General features: G+C 39.3%; 1 protein-coding gene across 5 annotated transcripts in view; it reads left to right on the plus strand.

The window, feature by feature from the left end:
• PIH1D1 (PIH1 domain containing 1) overlaps positions 1 to 14,644 on the plus strand; it is a 38,605-nt gene that overhangs the window by 14,375 nt on the left and 9,586 nt on the right. For all 5 annotated transcript variants that reach the window (XR_011556868.1, XM_070727880.1, XM_070727882.1 and 2 more), the window contains 5 exons: positions 916 to 977; positions 1,590 to 1,674; positions 1,828 to 1,924; positions 9,578 to 9,668; positions 11,543 to 11,686. Coding sequence is in view for 4 of the 5 variants with exons in the window: in XM_070727880.1 (XP_070583981.1) it covers positions 916 to 977; positions 1,590 to 1,674; positions 1,828 to 1,924; positions 9,578 to 9,668; positions 11,543 to 11,686 (479 nt within the window). In the remaining variant the exon portion in view is untranslated. The remainder of the gene's footprint in view (positions 1 to 915; positions 978 to 1,589; positions 1,675 to 1,827; positions 1,925 to 9,577; positions 9,669 to 11,542; positions 11,687 to 14,644) is intronic.

Below are 14,644 nucleotides of genomic sequence, written 5' to 3' on the forward strand. Positions count from 1 at the left end.
GAGCAACAGCACTGTTGCTTATTCCTGTTTGTTGTGTGGATTTATTTATTTATTTATAATTTATTTATTTATTTTGTCCGATACACAATACACATTGAAGAGAATAGACATGTAGTAATATATATAAAGAAAAGGATAGAAGAAAATATATAAAAATAGAGGAGAAGATATATGAAAGGAAGAAAAGATACATGAGATAAAGGAGAGACAATTGGACAGGGGACAGATGGCATCTAGTGCACTTATGTACGCCCCTTACTAACCTCTTAGGAACCTGAAGAGGTCAATCGTGGATAGGCTAAGGGAAAAATGTTGGAGGTTAGTGGTTGACACTACTGAGTCCGGTAATGAGCTCCACGCTTCGACAACTCGATTGCTAAAGTCATATTTTTTACAGTCAAGTTTGGAGCGGTTAATATTAAGTTTGAATCTGTTGCATGCTCTTGTGTTGTTGCGGTTGAAGGTGCAGTAGTCATTGACAGGCAGGACATTGATCTTGTGAGCAATACTTAGATCGTGTTTTAGGTGTTGTAGTTCTAAGCTTTCTAGACCCAGGATTGTTAGTCTACTTTCGTAGGGTATTCTGTTTCGAGTGGAGGAGTGATAGATTCTCTGAATCTATCCTATACTCTGCAGAAAATTTACTACAAAATGCAAATGCAATATTATACATGTTTCTAACCATTCTGACTGAAGTAGAAATAGTGTTGAAATAAACAAACTTTTTTTTCCTATTCTTTTCCATATGGAAATGTATTTATATAGGGACCTCTCCATGGAGACAAAATACAATGTAATTGTATCCCTTGAAGAGCAACTAGCAACTAGAAACAATGCACAATTCGTGTGCATTTTGTACATAAGAAAGAATTGGCCCTATTAGGAATCAGTTTAATGTTTCTTTCGTCCTTTCAGGTGGTAATGGTTGCATAGCTTACGATGTCACCATCAACACCGACTTCTTTAATAAGATAGAGGTGAGTCTTATTTAATGAGGGTTTGGGATCTTCCTGTGCTTATCCGATTGCCTTTTCCAGCTCAACAGGAAGATGAATGTATGACCTCCCCGATGTAAATGTTATAGTGGTTTGCACTGACAGTACTCACATCTGAGTGTGCTCCCGATACACACGGGGTTTTATTTTTATTTATTTATTATTTTGATTTCTAATCCGCCCTTCTCCAGGGACACAGGGCAGCTTACAACATAAAATAGATAAAATAAAACAGTAGAAATTGAAAATTAAATCTCTTAAACATGCTAAAAACTGATTTAGCAAAACCTCCATGTCATTTAAAACCATTCACTCACATTCATCACTGACTCTGTCATAACATGGGTTAAAATAGAGTGTCTATATTCAACAGCCCCAAGCCTGCTGACAGAGATGTGTCTTTAAGATCTGAAAGGCCAAGAGAGTGGAAGTAGTGTGAATCTCGGGGGGGGGGGGTTGTGATTCCAGAGGGCCGGAGCCACCACAGAGAAGTCTCTGGGGAAAGCAATTTTCCAGCCATTTTTTTAAACACAGCCATGGGAAAAGGAAGCTTAAACTTTCTCAATTTTCTCTCCTATTTCTGCCCATGTCAAGAGCAACCAATTTCTCAAAGAATTCTTCCTTACCATAGCCATGGAAGGATTGTCAGAAAAGTACAAGATTGACATCAGTGATCAAGGTACAGAAAATAAGAATTGTAGCAAGGGGAGCATTTGTTTGGTAGGTGAGGTGGGTCCCTGAATGGAAGGGGAATCTGGCAGCATTGCCTTGCCATTCCTTCATTTTGTTACCTCTGTAACCAGCTAACACAGTTGTTTGTATTCCTTCTCAGATTGGCGGATTCTGAAGAACAGGAAGTTTATGGGCTCTATATCAGAACAAAATATCCGCACTAAATCCAAGCCCATCATCCAGGAAATACAGAGCCGGTATGTTATTTTGAGTGGGGGTGGATGGTGGTCTCCCACACACATCTTTTCCACCAAAAAATTATCTCTAGCTGTTCTGGATGTCATTCTCCAAGGTTTCTTTTTTTTTTTTTTATAAACTTTATTAAATTTTCCACAAAAAGACAAACATGACATACATACATTTAACATCTATTTGGGGTTGCAGTTACCCCACTTATTTTTGAAGTCTTTCTAATAGAGAAAAAAAAATTCGCTTTTTTATATACTTATTACCTATAAGGTTAACAAAATTAAACTAATTCTAATATCTATACATACTTTCGAATCATTTAAATCTTGTTTTTTTTCCTTTTATTTAACCGTGTATACAATTTATTCCAAATATCATAAAGTTCTGATTCTTCATGATTGTTTAACCGCCTTGTCATCATGTCCATTTCGGCACACTCTATAATTATTCTTATTACCTCATCTTCCTTGGGAATGTCTCCTCCCTTCCAATTTTGTGCGAATACTATCCTAGCTGCTGTCAGGATATGAATAATTAAGAAAAAAATATCCAAGGTTTCTAGGTAGCATATCTTACATGGCCTACATGTCGGCCATGTTGAATATGCCAAGCCCTACATGGCATTGGACCAGATCACCTCCAAGACCCCCTTCTGCCCCATGACTCCCAGTGACCGGCTAGGTCCCACAGAGTCGGCCTTCTCCAGGTCCCACTCAACTAGACAATGTCATTTGGCGGGACCTAGGGGAGGAGCCTTCTCTGTGGAGGCCCCGGCCCTCTAGAATCAGCTCCTCCCAGAGATTTGCACTGCCCCCTCCCTCCTCGCCTTCCGTAAAAGTTTAAAGACCTATCTGTGCCATCAGGCTTGGGGCCATTAGACCCTAGCCCCCTGGCCGACGAGTGTAGTAAGTCTTGCTGTGTGAATGGGAATGAATGATTTTAATTGTTGTTAGAATTTTTAGTTTTTTAGCTGTATTAATTGGATTTTTCAGATATGTATATTGTATATTGTTTTATATGTTGTGAGCTGCCCTGAGTCCTCGAAGGGGGCGGCATACAAATCCAATTAATAAAAATAAAATAAAATAATATTCATTTGTTAATTCATTCGTCAAACAAAAATTACGAATTAGAACAAGAAAAATAAGAAAATTAAAATGTGGCAGGAAAGACAGGCATATTAGAACATTTACGGATGGCCCTTTAGGAATCTCTTAAAGATGGAATGAGGTTCATAGAAGCTAAGTTGGAATTAACGCTGTAAATGTTAGTACCTGAGACAACTGAATCAGGTAAAATATTCCAGGCTCTGACAACACTGTTACAAAAATTGAACATTTTGCAATCAAGTTTAAAGCAGTTTACATTAAGTTTATATGTGTTCAGGATTTAATATGACCTCCTGGAATAAAACTTTTGACCCTGAGGTTCATCCATTCTAGTTAGACTCACTTTTGCCAATTCTGGGTAGTAGTGAAACTGGCCCAGCAGAATCTTTGCTTTCTTGCCCACATATCTGATGTGGGTAGAATAGATCTTATAGAATAGAATAGAATAGAATTTTATTGGCCAAGTGTGATTGGACACACAAGGAAATTGTCTTGGTGCATATGCTCTCAGCGTACATAAAATAAAATATACATTTGTCAAGAATCATGTGGTACGACACTTAATGATTGTCATAGGGGTCAAATAAGCAATGAAGAAACAATATTAATAAAAATCTTAGGATACAAGCAACAAGTTACAGTCATACAGTCAACATGGGAGGAAATGGGTGATAGGAATGATGAGAAAAACTAATAGAATAGAAGTGCAGATTTAGTAGAAAGTCTGACAGTGTTGAGGGAATTATTTGTTTAGTAGAGTAATGGCGTTCGGGGGAAAAACTATTCTTGTGTCTAGTTGTCTTGGTGTACAGTGCTCTGTAGCGACGTTTTGAGAGTAGGAGTTGAAACAGTTTGTGTCCAGGATGTGAGGGGTCAGTAAATATTTTCCCCGCCCTCTTTTTGACTCGTGCAGTATACAGGTCCTCAATGGAAGGCAGGTTGGCAGCAATTGTTTTTTCTGCAGTTCTGATTCTCCTCTGAAGTCTGTGTCGGTCCTGTTGCGTTGCAGCACCAAACCAGACAGTTATAGAGGTGCAGATGACAGACTCAATGATTTTTCTGTAGAACTGTATCAGCAGCTCCTTGGGCAGTTTGAGCTTCCTGAGCTGGCGCAGAAAGAACATTCTTTGTTGTGCTTTTTTGATGATGTTTTTGATGTTAGGTGACCATTTTAGGTCTTGAGATATGATAGAACCTAGAAATTTGAAGGTCTGTACTGTTGATACTGTGTTGTCTAGTATTGTGAGAGGTGGAAGGGTGGAAGGGTTTCTCCTAAAGTCTACCACCATTTTTACGGTTTTGAGTGTGTTCAGTTCTAGATTGTTCTGGTCACACCACAAGGATAGTTGTTCAACTTCCTGTCTGTATGCGGATTCATCATTGTCTCGAATGAGTCCGATCACTGTTGTATCATCTGCAAACTTCAGTAGTTTAACAGATGGATCGTTTGAGATGCAGTCATTAGTGTATAGAGAGAAGAGAAGTGGTGAGAGTACACAGCCTTGGGGGGCACCTGTGCTAATTGTACATGTATCTGATTAATGAATTCATTATGTGCCATGTTTCAACATTGATTCCTATTGACAATATGGGTAGATATTCTCCAGGAATATATTCTGTCTCTAACCTGATCTTCAATGCTGCTGCAATTGAGTCCTTCCATCTTGGTCTTTCTCCTTTTCTTTCCGTCTTTCTCAGAAAGATTTACAGTCTTCTCCGAAAAGCTGCATTTTTGTATAATGTGTCCAGAAAGATAGGTTCAGAACTAGGACAAAAATAGTCATAATGGCCTTGACATTTAAGAAAACCATTAGGTGGGAATTTGGGCCCCAGCATGGTTTGGCAAAAATCCCAGAATGACTTTCTTTTGTTAGCCTTTTCGTAGGTTGTCCTTGACTTACAATTATTTGTTTAGTGACTATTTGAAATTACAGCGGCACTGAAAAAAGTAACATGTGAAGTATTAGTATCACATTGTAAAGCCTTAATAAGGCCACATTTAGAATACTGCATCCAGTTTGATCATCTTATCTATATCTATCTTATCTATCTTATCTATCTTATCTATCTATCTATCTATCTATCTATCTATCTATCTATCTATCAGTCAAATATCACTCACTCATCATGAAATCTCCAGAACTATAAAGCCTACAAACGTGACACTTGGCATGTATTCTGGATTCTGGCTAGAACTTTGGTTAAATTGGAAATAACACTTACTGAATGCAGGGTTTTATAAACAAAAACTCCATCTTTATTCCTCCTATCCTCCGTATTCAAAATGCATTACAGGCAGTCAAATTCTTTCATCTCATTTCTTCATAATCAGAGCACACAAGCCTTTTTCCAGCTCTCCTCCCTTATCTTTTTTTTTTAAATATATTTTTATTAAATTTTATTACCAAAAAAAAAAAACACCCTTAACTTTTTAAAGAAAAAGTGCCCAACACCAATAAAACCCCACCACCATTTAGGGGGTTAAATTATTTGCAATAAGTTTCAATTTCTTCCTTAGCTCCGGTTTACATTTCTTTACATACCAAAAGTGATTGGAATTTATTTTTCACATTGTCATCATAAATTCTACTTAAGATATAATTTTTCACCTTATTCCATCGTGCCATCAGCTTCTCCAATTTATTTTTATCAAAGTTATTTAATCTTATTTCCATAATTTTGAAGTGGATGTGGTCCACCATGTACCAGTACCAATTCTGGATTGTCCATTTACCTCCTCCCTTATCTTAAGATTTATGGCTAGGCTGCGTTAGTTCAAAGCAATAAAAACAGCTGTTAAATAACAGAGAAATGACTAGCTTACTTCGTAGCCGCATCGTGACACGTCCATGATGGATTTACAACATTGAAAACTCCGCCCTTCTTCTCCGCTGGCACCCGGACGTGACGAATAAATCACTTAAGTAATTAACCCGTTCCTCCCCATAATATTTCTTCCCTAACACTTATTCTCTGCATCTCTGCACCCGCCTGAAATGCGGATTTAACCATCTATTATCTGTCTCTTCTTCACTGGAGTCTGGGCTCATAGCAACGTCCTGACCACAGCAGGAATGAAATTCATTGACGAATCAATGTAAGTATCACAGTGGCCCCATCATGCCTAATCAATAAAGAAACGTGTGAAACAGGCCACAGGCAACAAGCAGAGTGTATATACACGAGAAACGTTCAGGTTGTATCAGAGGCCAAGAAACAAATTTGGTGGCTGATGTTAAAGTACAAATCAAAACAAGACTTGATGAAACTCATTTAAACATTTTGTAACTCTGATAATTGCTTTCTAATTCCTACCCTCAAAACGTCGCTACAGAGCCCTGCACACCAAGACAACTAGACACAAGAACAGTTTTTTCCTGAATGCCATCACTCTACTAAACAAATAATTCCCTCAACACTGTCAGACTTTCTACTAAATCTGCACTTCTATTCTACTAGTTTTTCTCATCATTCCTATCACCCATTTCCTCCCATGTTGACTGTATGACTGTAACTTGTTGCTTATATCTTAAGATTTTTATTAATATTGCTTCTTCATTGCTTATTTGACCCCTATGACAATCATTAAGTGTCGTACCACATGATTCTTGACAAATGTATATTTTATTTTATGTACGCTGAGAGCATATGCACCAAGACAAATTCCTTGTGTGTCCAATCACACTTGGCCAGTAAAATTCTATTCTATTCTAATGTTGGTTTATGATTGTGTGGATTATATTTGTTTAGATAAGAGTCATGCAAAAACACCCAACCCACCTTTAATTTTTGTAGCAGAAGGTAAAATATTGAGAAGATAGAGTTAACAATATTTGTAGGGTAATTGATCACATTTGGATTTACCATACCGTTCGCTTTTTCCAAGTGCAGAAAAAAGCAACAATGATGATTAGAGGAGTGGAGGCTAAAACATATGAAGAACAATTGCAGGAATGAGTTTGTCTAGTAGTCTACTAAAAAGAAGGACTAGGGTTGACATAGTAGTGTTCCAATATTTGGTGGGGTCCATCCATTTTCCAAACACAGAGGCAAGACACGAAGTAACAGATGGAAACTAATCAAAGAGAAAACCAATCTAGAGCTATGGAGAAATTTCCTAAAAGTGAGAACAATTAATTAGTGAAACAGCTTGCCTCATAAGTTGTTGGTGCTCCATCATTGGGGGATTTTAAGAAGAGACTAGACAGCCACTTGTCTGGAATGGTATAGGACAGCGATGGTGAACCTATGGCACGGGTGGCACAGGTGGCACGTGGAGCCATATCTGCTGGCACGCGAGCTGTTGCCCTAACTCACCTCCATCATTCTTTTCTTTTTTTTAGTAAACTATTAATTTTTCATAAAAACTGACATACATACAAACACACATTTAACATAAAATTGAGGTTGCAATTCCTCCTCTTATCATAGAAGTCAAATTTCCGTACAGAAAAAAGAATACAATATTAATACCTTAGATCAACATATTAATTTAAATGAAAAGAAGATATTTTGTTTAACCTTCTGTTACGTACTGTAATTGTGGTCATAATATATTATAATATAATATAATATAATATATTGATTACTTTCTGTATAGCTTAGGAACTGTTTTATTACAGTTTTATTACTGTTTTATTACTATGTAATGCCTCTTTTCCCCCTTTCCCTTTTCCCCCCATCCTTTTTAAATATTTAAACTCAATAAACTTTATTTATTTTTTTAAGAAAAAGACATACATACAAACACACATTTAACATAAAATTGGGGTTGCAATCCCCCCCTTATCATAGAAGTCAAATTTCCGTACAGAAAAAAGAATACAATATTAATACCTTAGATCAACATATTAATTTAAATGAAAAGAAGAAATTTTTTAAACCTTATATAAAAAAACCCTTCATATATGAACAAGATAAAACAAAAAAATTAAATCATAGCACTCCTTCTACAGTTATCACAAAATTTTACTTTTAATTCTTCTTCTTATTTATCCATATACTGTATACACTTTATTCCAAATCACGTAAAATTCTGATTCCTCTTGGTTGTTTAACCGTCTTGTCATCATATCCATTTCAGCGCAATCTAATTTTTTCAAAAACTCACCTCCATCATTCATGTGTGTGCCAAACTGCTGATTTTTGGCTCACACAGAGGCCCTGGGAGGGCATTTTTGGCTTCCAGAGAGCCTATGGGGGGATGGGGAGGGCGTTTTACTCTCCCTTGGCTTCAGGGAAGGCTTTGGAACCTGGGGGGTGGGGCGAAACATGAGCCTACTGGGCCCACCAGAAGTTGGGAAACAGGACGTTTCCAGCCTCCAGAGGGCCTCGTGGAGGACACGGGGGAAGCTGTTTTCATCCTCTCCAAGCAATGAATTATGGGTGCAGGCACTTGCACATGTGCAATGGCTTGGGCCTACACTATTTCAGCACCCAAGGAAAAAAAGATTCGCCATCACTGGTATAGGATCTCCTGCTTATGCAGGGAGTTGGACTAGAGCTTCAAGATCCCTTCCAATTCTGTAAGTCTATTATTAAATGTGAATAGTTCTCCCACTTTCAGTTACATGATCAAAATTTGGATGCTTAGTAACTGGCATACACTACTTGCAGCCTCCCAGAGTGATTGCGATCGCCATTTTGCAAGCTTCCGGCAAGGAACGTCAATGGGGGGAAGCCAGATTTTATTTTATTTATTTATTATTTATTAATCAGATTTGTATGCCGCCCCTCTCCGCAGACTCAGGGCGGCTAACAGCAATAATAATACAATGTAAACAAATCTAATATTTAAGTTAATTTAAAACCCCAATTTAGAAACCAATCATACATACTAACATACCATGCATAAATTTTATAAGCCTAGGGGGAGGGAAAGTCTCAATTCCCCCATGCCTGACGACAGAGGTGGGTTTTAAGGAGCTTACGAAAGGCAAGGTGGGTGGGGGCAACTCTGATATCTGGGGGGAGTTGGTTCCAAAGGGTCGGGGCTGCCACAGAGAAGGCTCTTCCCCTGGGTCCCACCAAACGACATTGTTTAGTCGACGGGACCCGGAGAAGACCCACTCTGTGGGACCTAACTGATCGCTGGGATTCGTACGGCAGAAGGCGGTCCCGGAGATTTAGGTGATTCACTTAACAACCATGTTCAAAGACAGTTGTAAAATGGGCATGAGTCACTTAACCATGTTTCTCAACCTTGGCAGTTTGAGGTTGCGTGGACGTCAACTCCCAGAATTGCCCAACCAGTTTTGGGAATTGAAGTCCACAAATCTTCAAGGTGACTTTGAGAAACACTGGATTAAATTGTTGGATGGTAACATATGGTTTTTCTTTTTCCTCAATTGCACTTAGTACACAATGAGGGAATCAGCATTAAAATGTTGCAGCATGGAGTGCAGATGTGCTATCTAACCCGTTCCACCTTTCCTCGTTTTCCATCCAGTTTTGCCCCCACAAAAAGCCATTCAAATTCTGCACTTGCCAGTAGTTGTCAATCTGCCTTGGGTACAGCTCTCCTAATTTAAATGTACTCTGCTCTTTTTTCAGCTCTGCTGCAACTCCTGAATACACCATAGTTGCGGAGCCATCCACCAGTCACCCCAATCGCCTAGTGGCAAGGATCTCCCTCCCTGAAATGGTAATCTTATTTATTGATTGACTGATTGATTGATTTGATTTGATTTGATTTGTATGCCGCCCCTCTCTCTCTTTTTTTTTTTAAATATATTTTTTATTGGTTTTGCACATAAAGTTACATAAACAAACATAAAACAGTGCACAGTGCTATGCCGCCCCTCTCCTATTAGGCTAAGCAATCCTGGGTGATATTTCATTGTAGCACCACATAAGGTGAAATGTAAGAATTTATTACCGTAAAAGGTAGAATGTAAACATGCTCATGCTGAGTCATTGGATGTGAACTGCAATGTGATTGGACCAGAGCATTATAATATGCAGATCAACTTCACCATTTTCTTGTTGGTCATGTTGGTTTGCAATGGATGGTGGCTGGAGCAGTTTGAGCATGAATTAGATATTGAGTAGAACTGAGATAGTGATGCAAAGAAATCTGGATTGGTTTAGTATCTACTAGAAACCTGGATTAGTTGAATATCTACTTGTAAGTAGGTGAATATAGCGGATGTCTACGGAGAGGGGCGGCATACAAATCTAATAAATAATAATAATGATGATGATGATGATGATGATAATAATAATGATAATAATAATAATAATAATAATAATAATAATAATAATAAAGTTTCTGTATATAGAAGACTGAAGATCTCACACGATAAATATGAACTAAGGAATCAACTCTACACTCGATCACTTTACTTTTCAACATATATACCCACTATCTCATCATACCCTTATGTCGCATATCCTGAAAACATCTGCTACTCGGCAGATTCCTCCCATCCTTCTCCCTAGCCCCAATCTCCCTCTCCATCAATATCTCTTCCCCTTTCTTCTTTTCTCTCTTTTTCTTCCTCTATTTCCCCCTTCTCTTCTATTTCTTTTTCTATTCTATAGATTCACTATTCTATTTCATATTATGTATATGTACTTTATTTGTTTGTTTGTTTGTTTGTTTATTCATTCATTCATTCATTTATTCATTTATTTATTGGATTTGTATGCCGCCCCTCTCCGTAGACTCGGGGCGGCTAAGAACAGTAATAAAAACAGCATATAACAATCCAATATTAAAACAGTTAAAAACCCTTATTATAAAATCAAACATACATACAGACATACCATGCATAAAATTGTAAAGGCCTAGGGGAAAAGAGTATCTCAGTTCCCTCATGCCTGGCGGCAGAGGTGGGTTTTAAGAAGCTTACGAAAGGCAAGGAGGGTGGGGGCAATTCTAATCTCTGGGGGGAGTTGGTTCCAGAGGGCTGGGGCCATCACAGAGAAGGCTCTTCCCCCTGGGTCCCGCCAAGCAACATGGTTTAGTTGATGGGACCCGGAGAAGACCCACTCTGTGGGACTTAACCGGTCGCTGGGATTCTTGCAGCAGAAGGTTGAATGTCTTTTGTTACGTGCTGTAATTGTGGTCATAATATATTATAATATATATACATAATATAATATATTGATTACTTTCTGTATAGCTTAGGTACTGTTTTATTACAGTTTTATTACTATGTAATGTCTCTTTTCCCCCTTTCCCTTCCCCCCCCATCCTTTTTAAATATTTAAACTCAATAAACTTTATTTATTTTTTTAAGAAAAAGAAGACTGAAGATTTTTTCACTGAAGAGTAACTACTGTTTCATACAAACATGTCTTAATTCATTTATCTGGTTCATTAAATTGCCACAATAGATTCTGATACCTTATCTAGTCCTCCTGCGTTACTCTACTTATATATATATACATCTGGACAATCCCATAGCATGGGATTTATATGGAAACACCTATTGTTCCAACTCTAGCCCAGGTGCTGGGACTGGTTGCATTTTTTTTACTGTGTCCTTCTCTTCCTGTTTTCCACTATTGCAGATCTCAGTGAGAAATCTTGAGCTGGACCTTGGAGAAGACCGTATTGTGCTACGGGGACATCCTGAGCTCTATTTTTTGGACATTTTCATACCCTACAGCATTGTCCCTGAGGAAAGCCGGGCTCAATTCCACAAAGAAACAAAGGTGAGGAACTAATCAAGGAAGAGACCTGGAGAAGGTCTCTTCCTTGATATATATGTATGTATCGAGAATTGTCCTAAACATGTGAGTTCCGTGTGTACAGTGATACCTTGTCTTACGAACTTAATTGGTTCCCGGATGAGGTTTGTAAGGTGAAAGGTTCGTAAGACGAAATAATGTTTCCCATAGGAATCAATGTAAAAGCGATCAATGCGTGCAAGCCCAAAATTCACCCCTTTTGCCAGCCGAAGCGCCCGTTTTTCCGCTGCTGGGAAACCCCACCTCTGGACTTAAGCGTTTTTGCGATGCTGTGATTTCGCTGATGCTCCCTTCGCTGGAAAACCCCACCTCTAGACTTCTGTTGCCAGCAAAGCGCCTGTTTTTGTGATGCAGGGATTCCCCTGCTGGGATTCCCCTGCACCATTGCAAAAACGCAGAAGTCTGGAGGTCCGGTTTCCCACGGAGGGGAGCCTCAGGGGAATCCCAGCAGCACAAAAACGGGTGCTTTGCTGGCAACGGAAAGTCCGGCGGTGGGGTTTCACAACGAGGGGAGCCTTCACCTGGCAACGGAAGTCCGGAGGTGGGGCATCCCAGCAGTGGCGGCTCAGGTTCGTAAGGTGAAAATAGTTCGGAAGAAGAGGCAAAAAAATCTTAAACCCCAGGTTCGTATCTCAAAAAGTTCGTATGATGAGAGGTTTATAAGACAAGGTATCACCGTATTTATAAATGAAGAGACAACAGCTGGGCTTGTGTCACGGGCAATGAGCGAAGTGAGCAGCATTATATAAAATCAACTGTCTTCAATGGGTATTTTAACACTCTGATGATATTAGTAGAGGACTAATGGAAGCTTAGTTAATTTTAATAGTTTTTAATAAATTTTAAACTTTCCAGAGATCGCAATGGCTGTTGCCTCTTCGTATGTATGTATGTATGTATGTATGTATGTATGTATGTATGTATGTATGTATGTATGTAAACCCAAGCATATCCAGCTTTTCAGTCCCGAAGAGGAATTTGGCTATCTACAACTTTTCTTCTGAAACTTCCCCTCCTACCTCAAAGTTGTGTAAAAACCGTATCACCTCTGAAATAGAGGCAGGTAGTCTTCGACTTACAACCGGACACTTAGCGGCCATTTGAAGTTATGTCACACTATTCAGCTCTTCAAAAAAAAAATCTACCATATTTTTCAGAGTATAAGACACACCTTTACCTCCACCACCCCCTCCGCAAAAAAGAGACTAAAAATTTGGGTGCGTCTTCTACCCCGAATGTAGCTTTTACTAAGCTTTTTTTAGCCCTAACAAGGTGTTAACACGATCTTCCATGCTTTGCTAGCTAAGTGATCTTCCCTTTGTTTGCTTCTTTCATTGCTGCTCCCTCCGACAATTAGCTGAGTCTTTTTTTCAGCCCTAACAAGGTGCTAACAGTGAAGCAATCTTCTGTGCTTTGCTAGCAAGGGTTCTTCTGCCCTTTTTTCAGCCCTAACAAGGTGCTAACGAGTGAAGCCATGTTAGCAAAGCAATTGTCCCTTTGACTGATTGTCTAAAGCAGTGATTTTCAACCTTTTTTGAGCTGCGGCACATTTTTTACATTTACGAAACCCTGGGGCACATTGAGCGGGGGGAGGGGGGGCTAAAAAAAGTTTGGACAAAAAATTCTCTCTTTCTCTTCCTCTCTTTCGCTCTATTTCTCTCTCCCTCCCTCTTTCTCGCCCTTCCTTCTTTCTCTCTCCATCCCTCTTTCTTTCTCTTCCTCCCTCCTTCTCTTTTTTGCTCTCTTTCTCTCTCCCTCCCTCCCTCCCTCTATGTCTTTCTCTCTCTCTCCTTCCCTCCCTCTCTTTCTCTCTCTCTATTGCTTTCTTTCTTTCACTTTCTCTCTCTCTTTCTTTCTTTCTCTTGTTCTCTTTCTCTCTCTCACTCTTTCTCTCTCTTGCTTTTTTTCTCTCTCTCACTCTTTCTCTCTCTTGCTTTCTTTCTCTCTCTCTCTCTCTTTCTTTCTCTCTTGCTTTCTTTCTCTCTCTGAGCTTCGCGGCACACCTGACCATGTCTCACGGCACACTAGTGTGCCGCGGCACACTGGTTGAAAAACACTGGTCTAAAGAGAGAGAGAACTGAAGTCTTTTAGAAACTGTTTTTTATCCCCAACCAAGGGATAAAAGGCAAACACATGGGCTCAAAACCAACAAACGAATGTGCTGAAGCTGATCAGACTAAAGACTAGCCAGATGAATACAGTGGTACCTCGACATACGAGTTTAATTCGTTCCAGACCCGAGCTCGTAAGTCGATCAATTCGCATCTCGAACGAAGGCCTTTAGACTTTGTTTTTCGCGCCGAGATAACCGGCAGCAAGGAGATTCTTGCGCCACCTAGTGGAAGCTCGGCTCGTATCCCGAATTTGAGCTCGGGTGTCGAACAGAAATTTCGCTCGCGTCGCGGCTCGTAACTTGGAATACTCCCATGTGGAGCAGCTCGTATCTAGAGGTACTGCTGTACCTGTTTGGCAGATTATTTTTTCCCTATTTTCCTCCCCCAAACCTAAGGTGCGTCTTATACTCCAAAAAATACAGTACTTTCACTCCAATTCTGAAGTTTGTATGGTTGGTCTCCCCCCATGGTCACATACCACATTTTGAGCACTCAGCAAATGGCCTGTATTTATTGCCATTTGCACCATCTCTGGTCATGTTTTGGTCAGAAACCTCTGTTTTCCTGATAAAAAATAGTCTAGAGCAAATAATGGGTTCGCTAAAAACACACATTATGACCACCCTCTTATCTTAATAACCCCTTGCAAGGAAAGATTATAAAATCAGGTCAGTCACCGTGATTATCTACTTTATGACCTTTATGATTTATGAAAGGTAATAAATTGAAGGTTGTCTGTAGTAAATTGGTCGCATTGAAAGGCGAGACTAGTTTTGGCTTCTCCATTTCAGCTGTTAAGTGCTGGCCA

This window comes from Erythrolamprus reginae, chromosome Z, assembly GCF_031021105.1.
Source record: "Erythrolamprus reginae isolate rEryReg1 chromosome Z, rEryReg1.hap1, whole genome shotgun sequence".
NCBI classification, from domain to species: domain Eukaryota; kingdom Metazoa; phylum Chordata; class Lepidosauria; order Squamata; family Dipsadidae; genus Erythrolamprus; species Erythrolamprus reginae.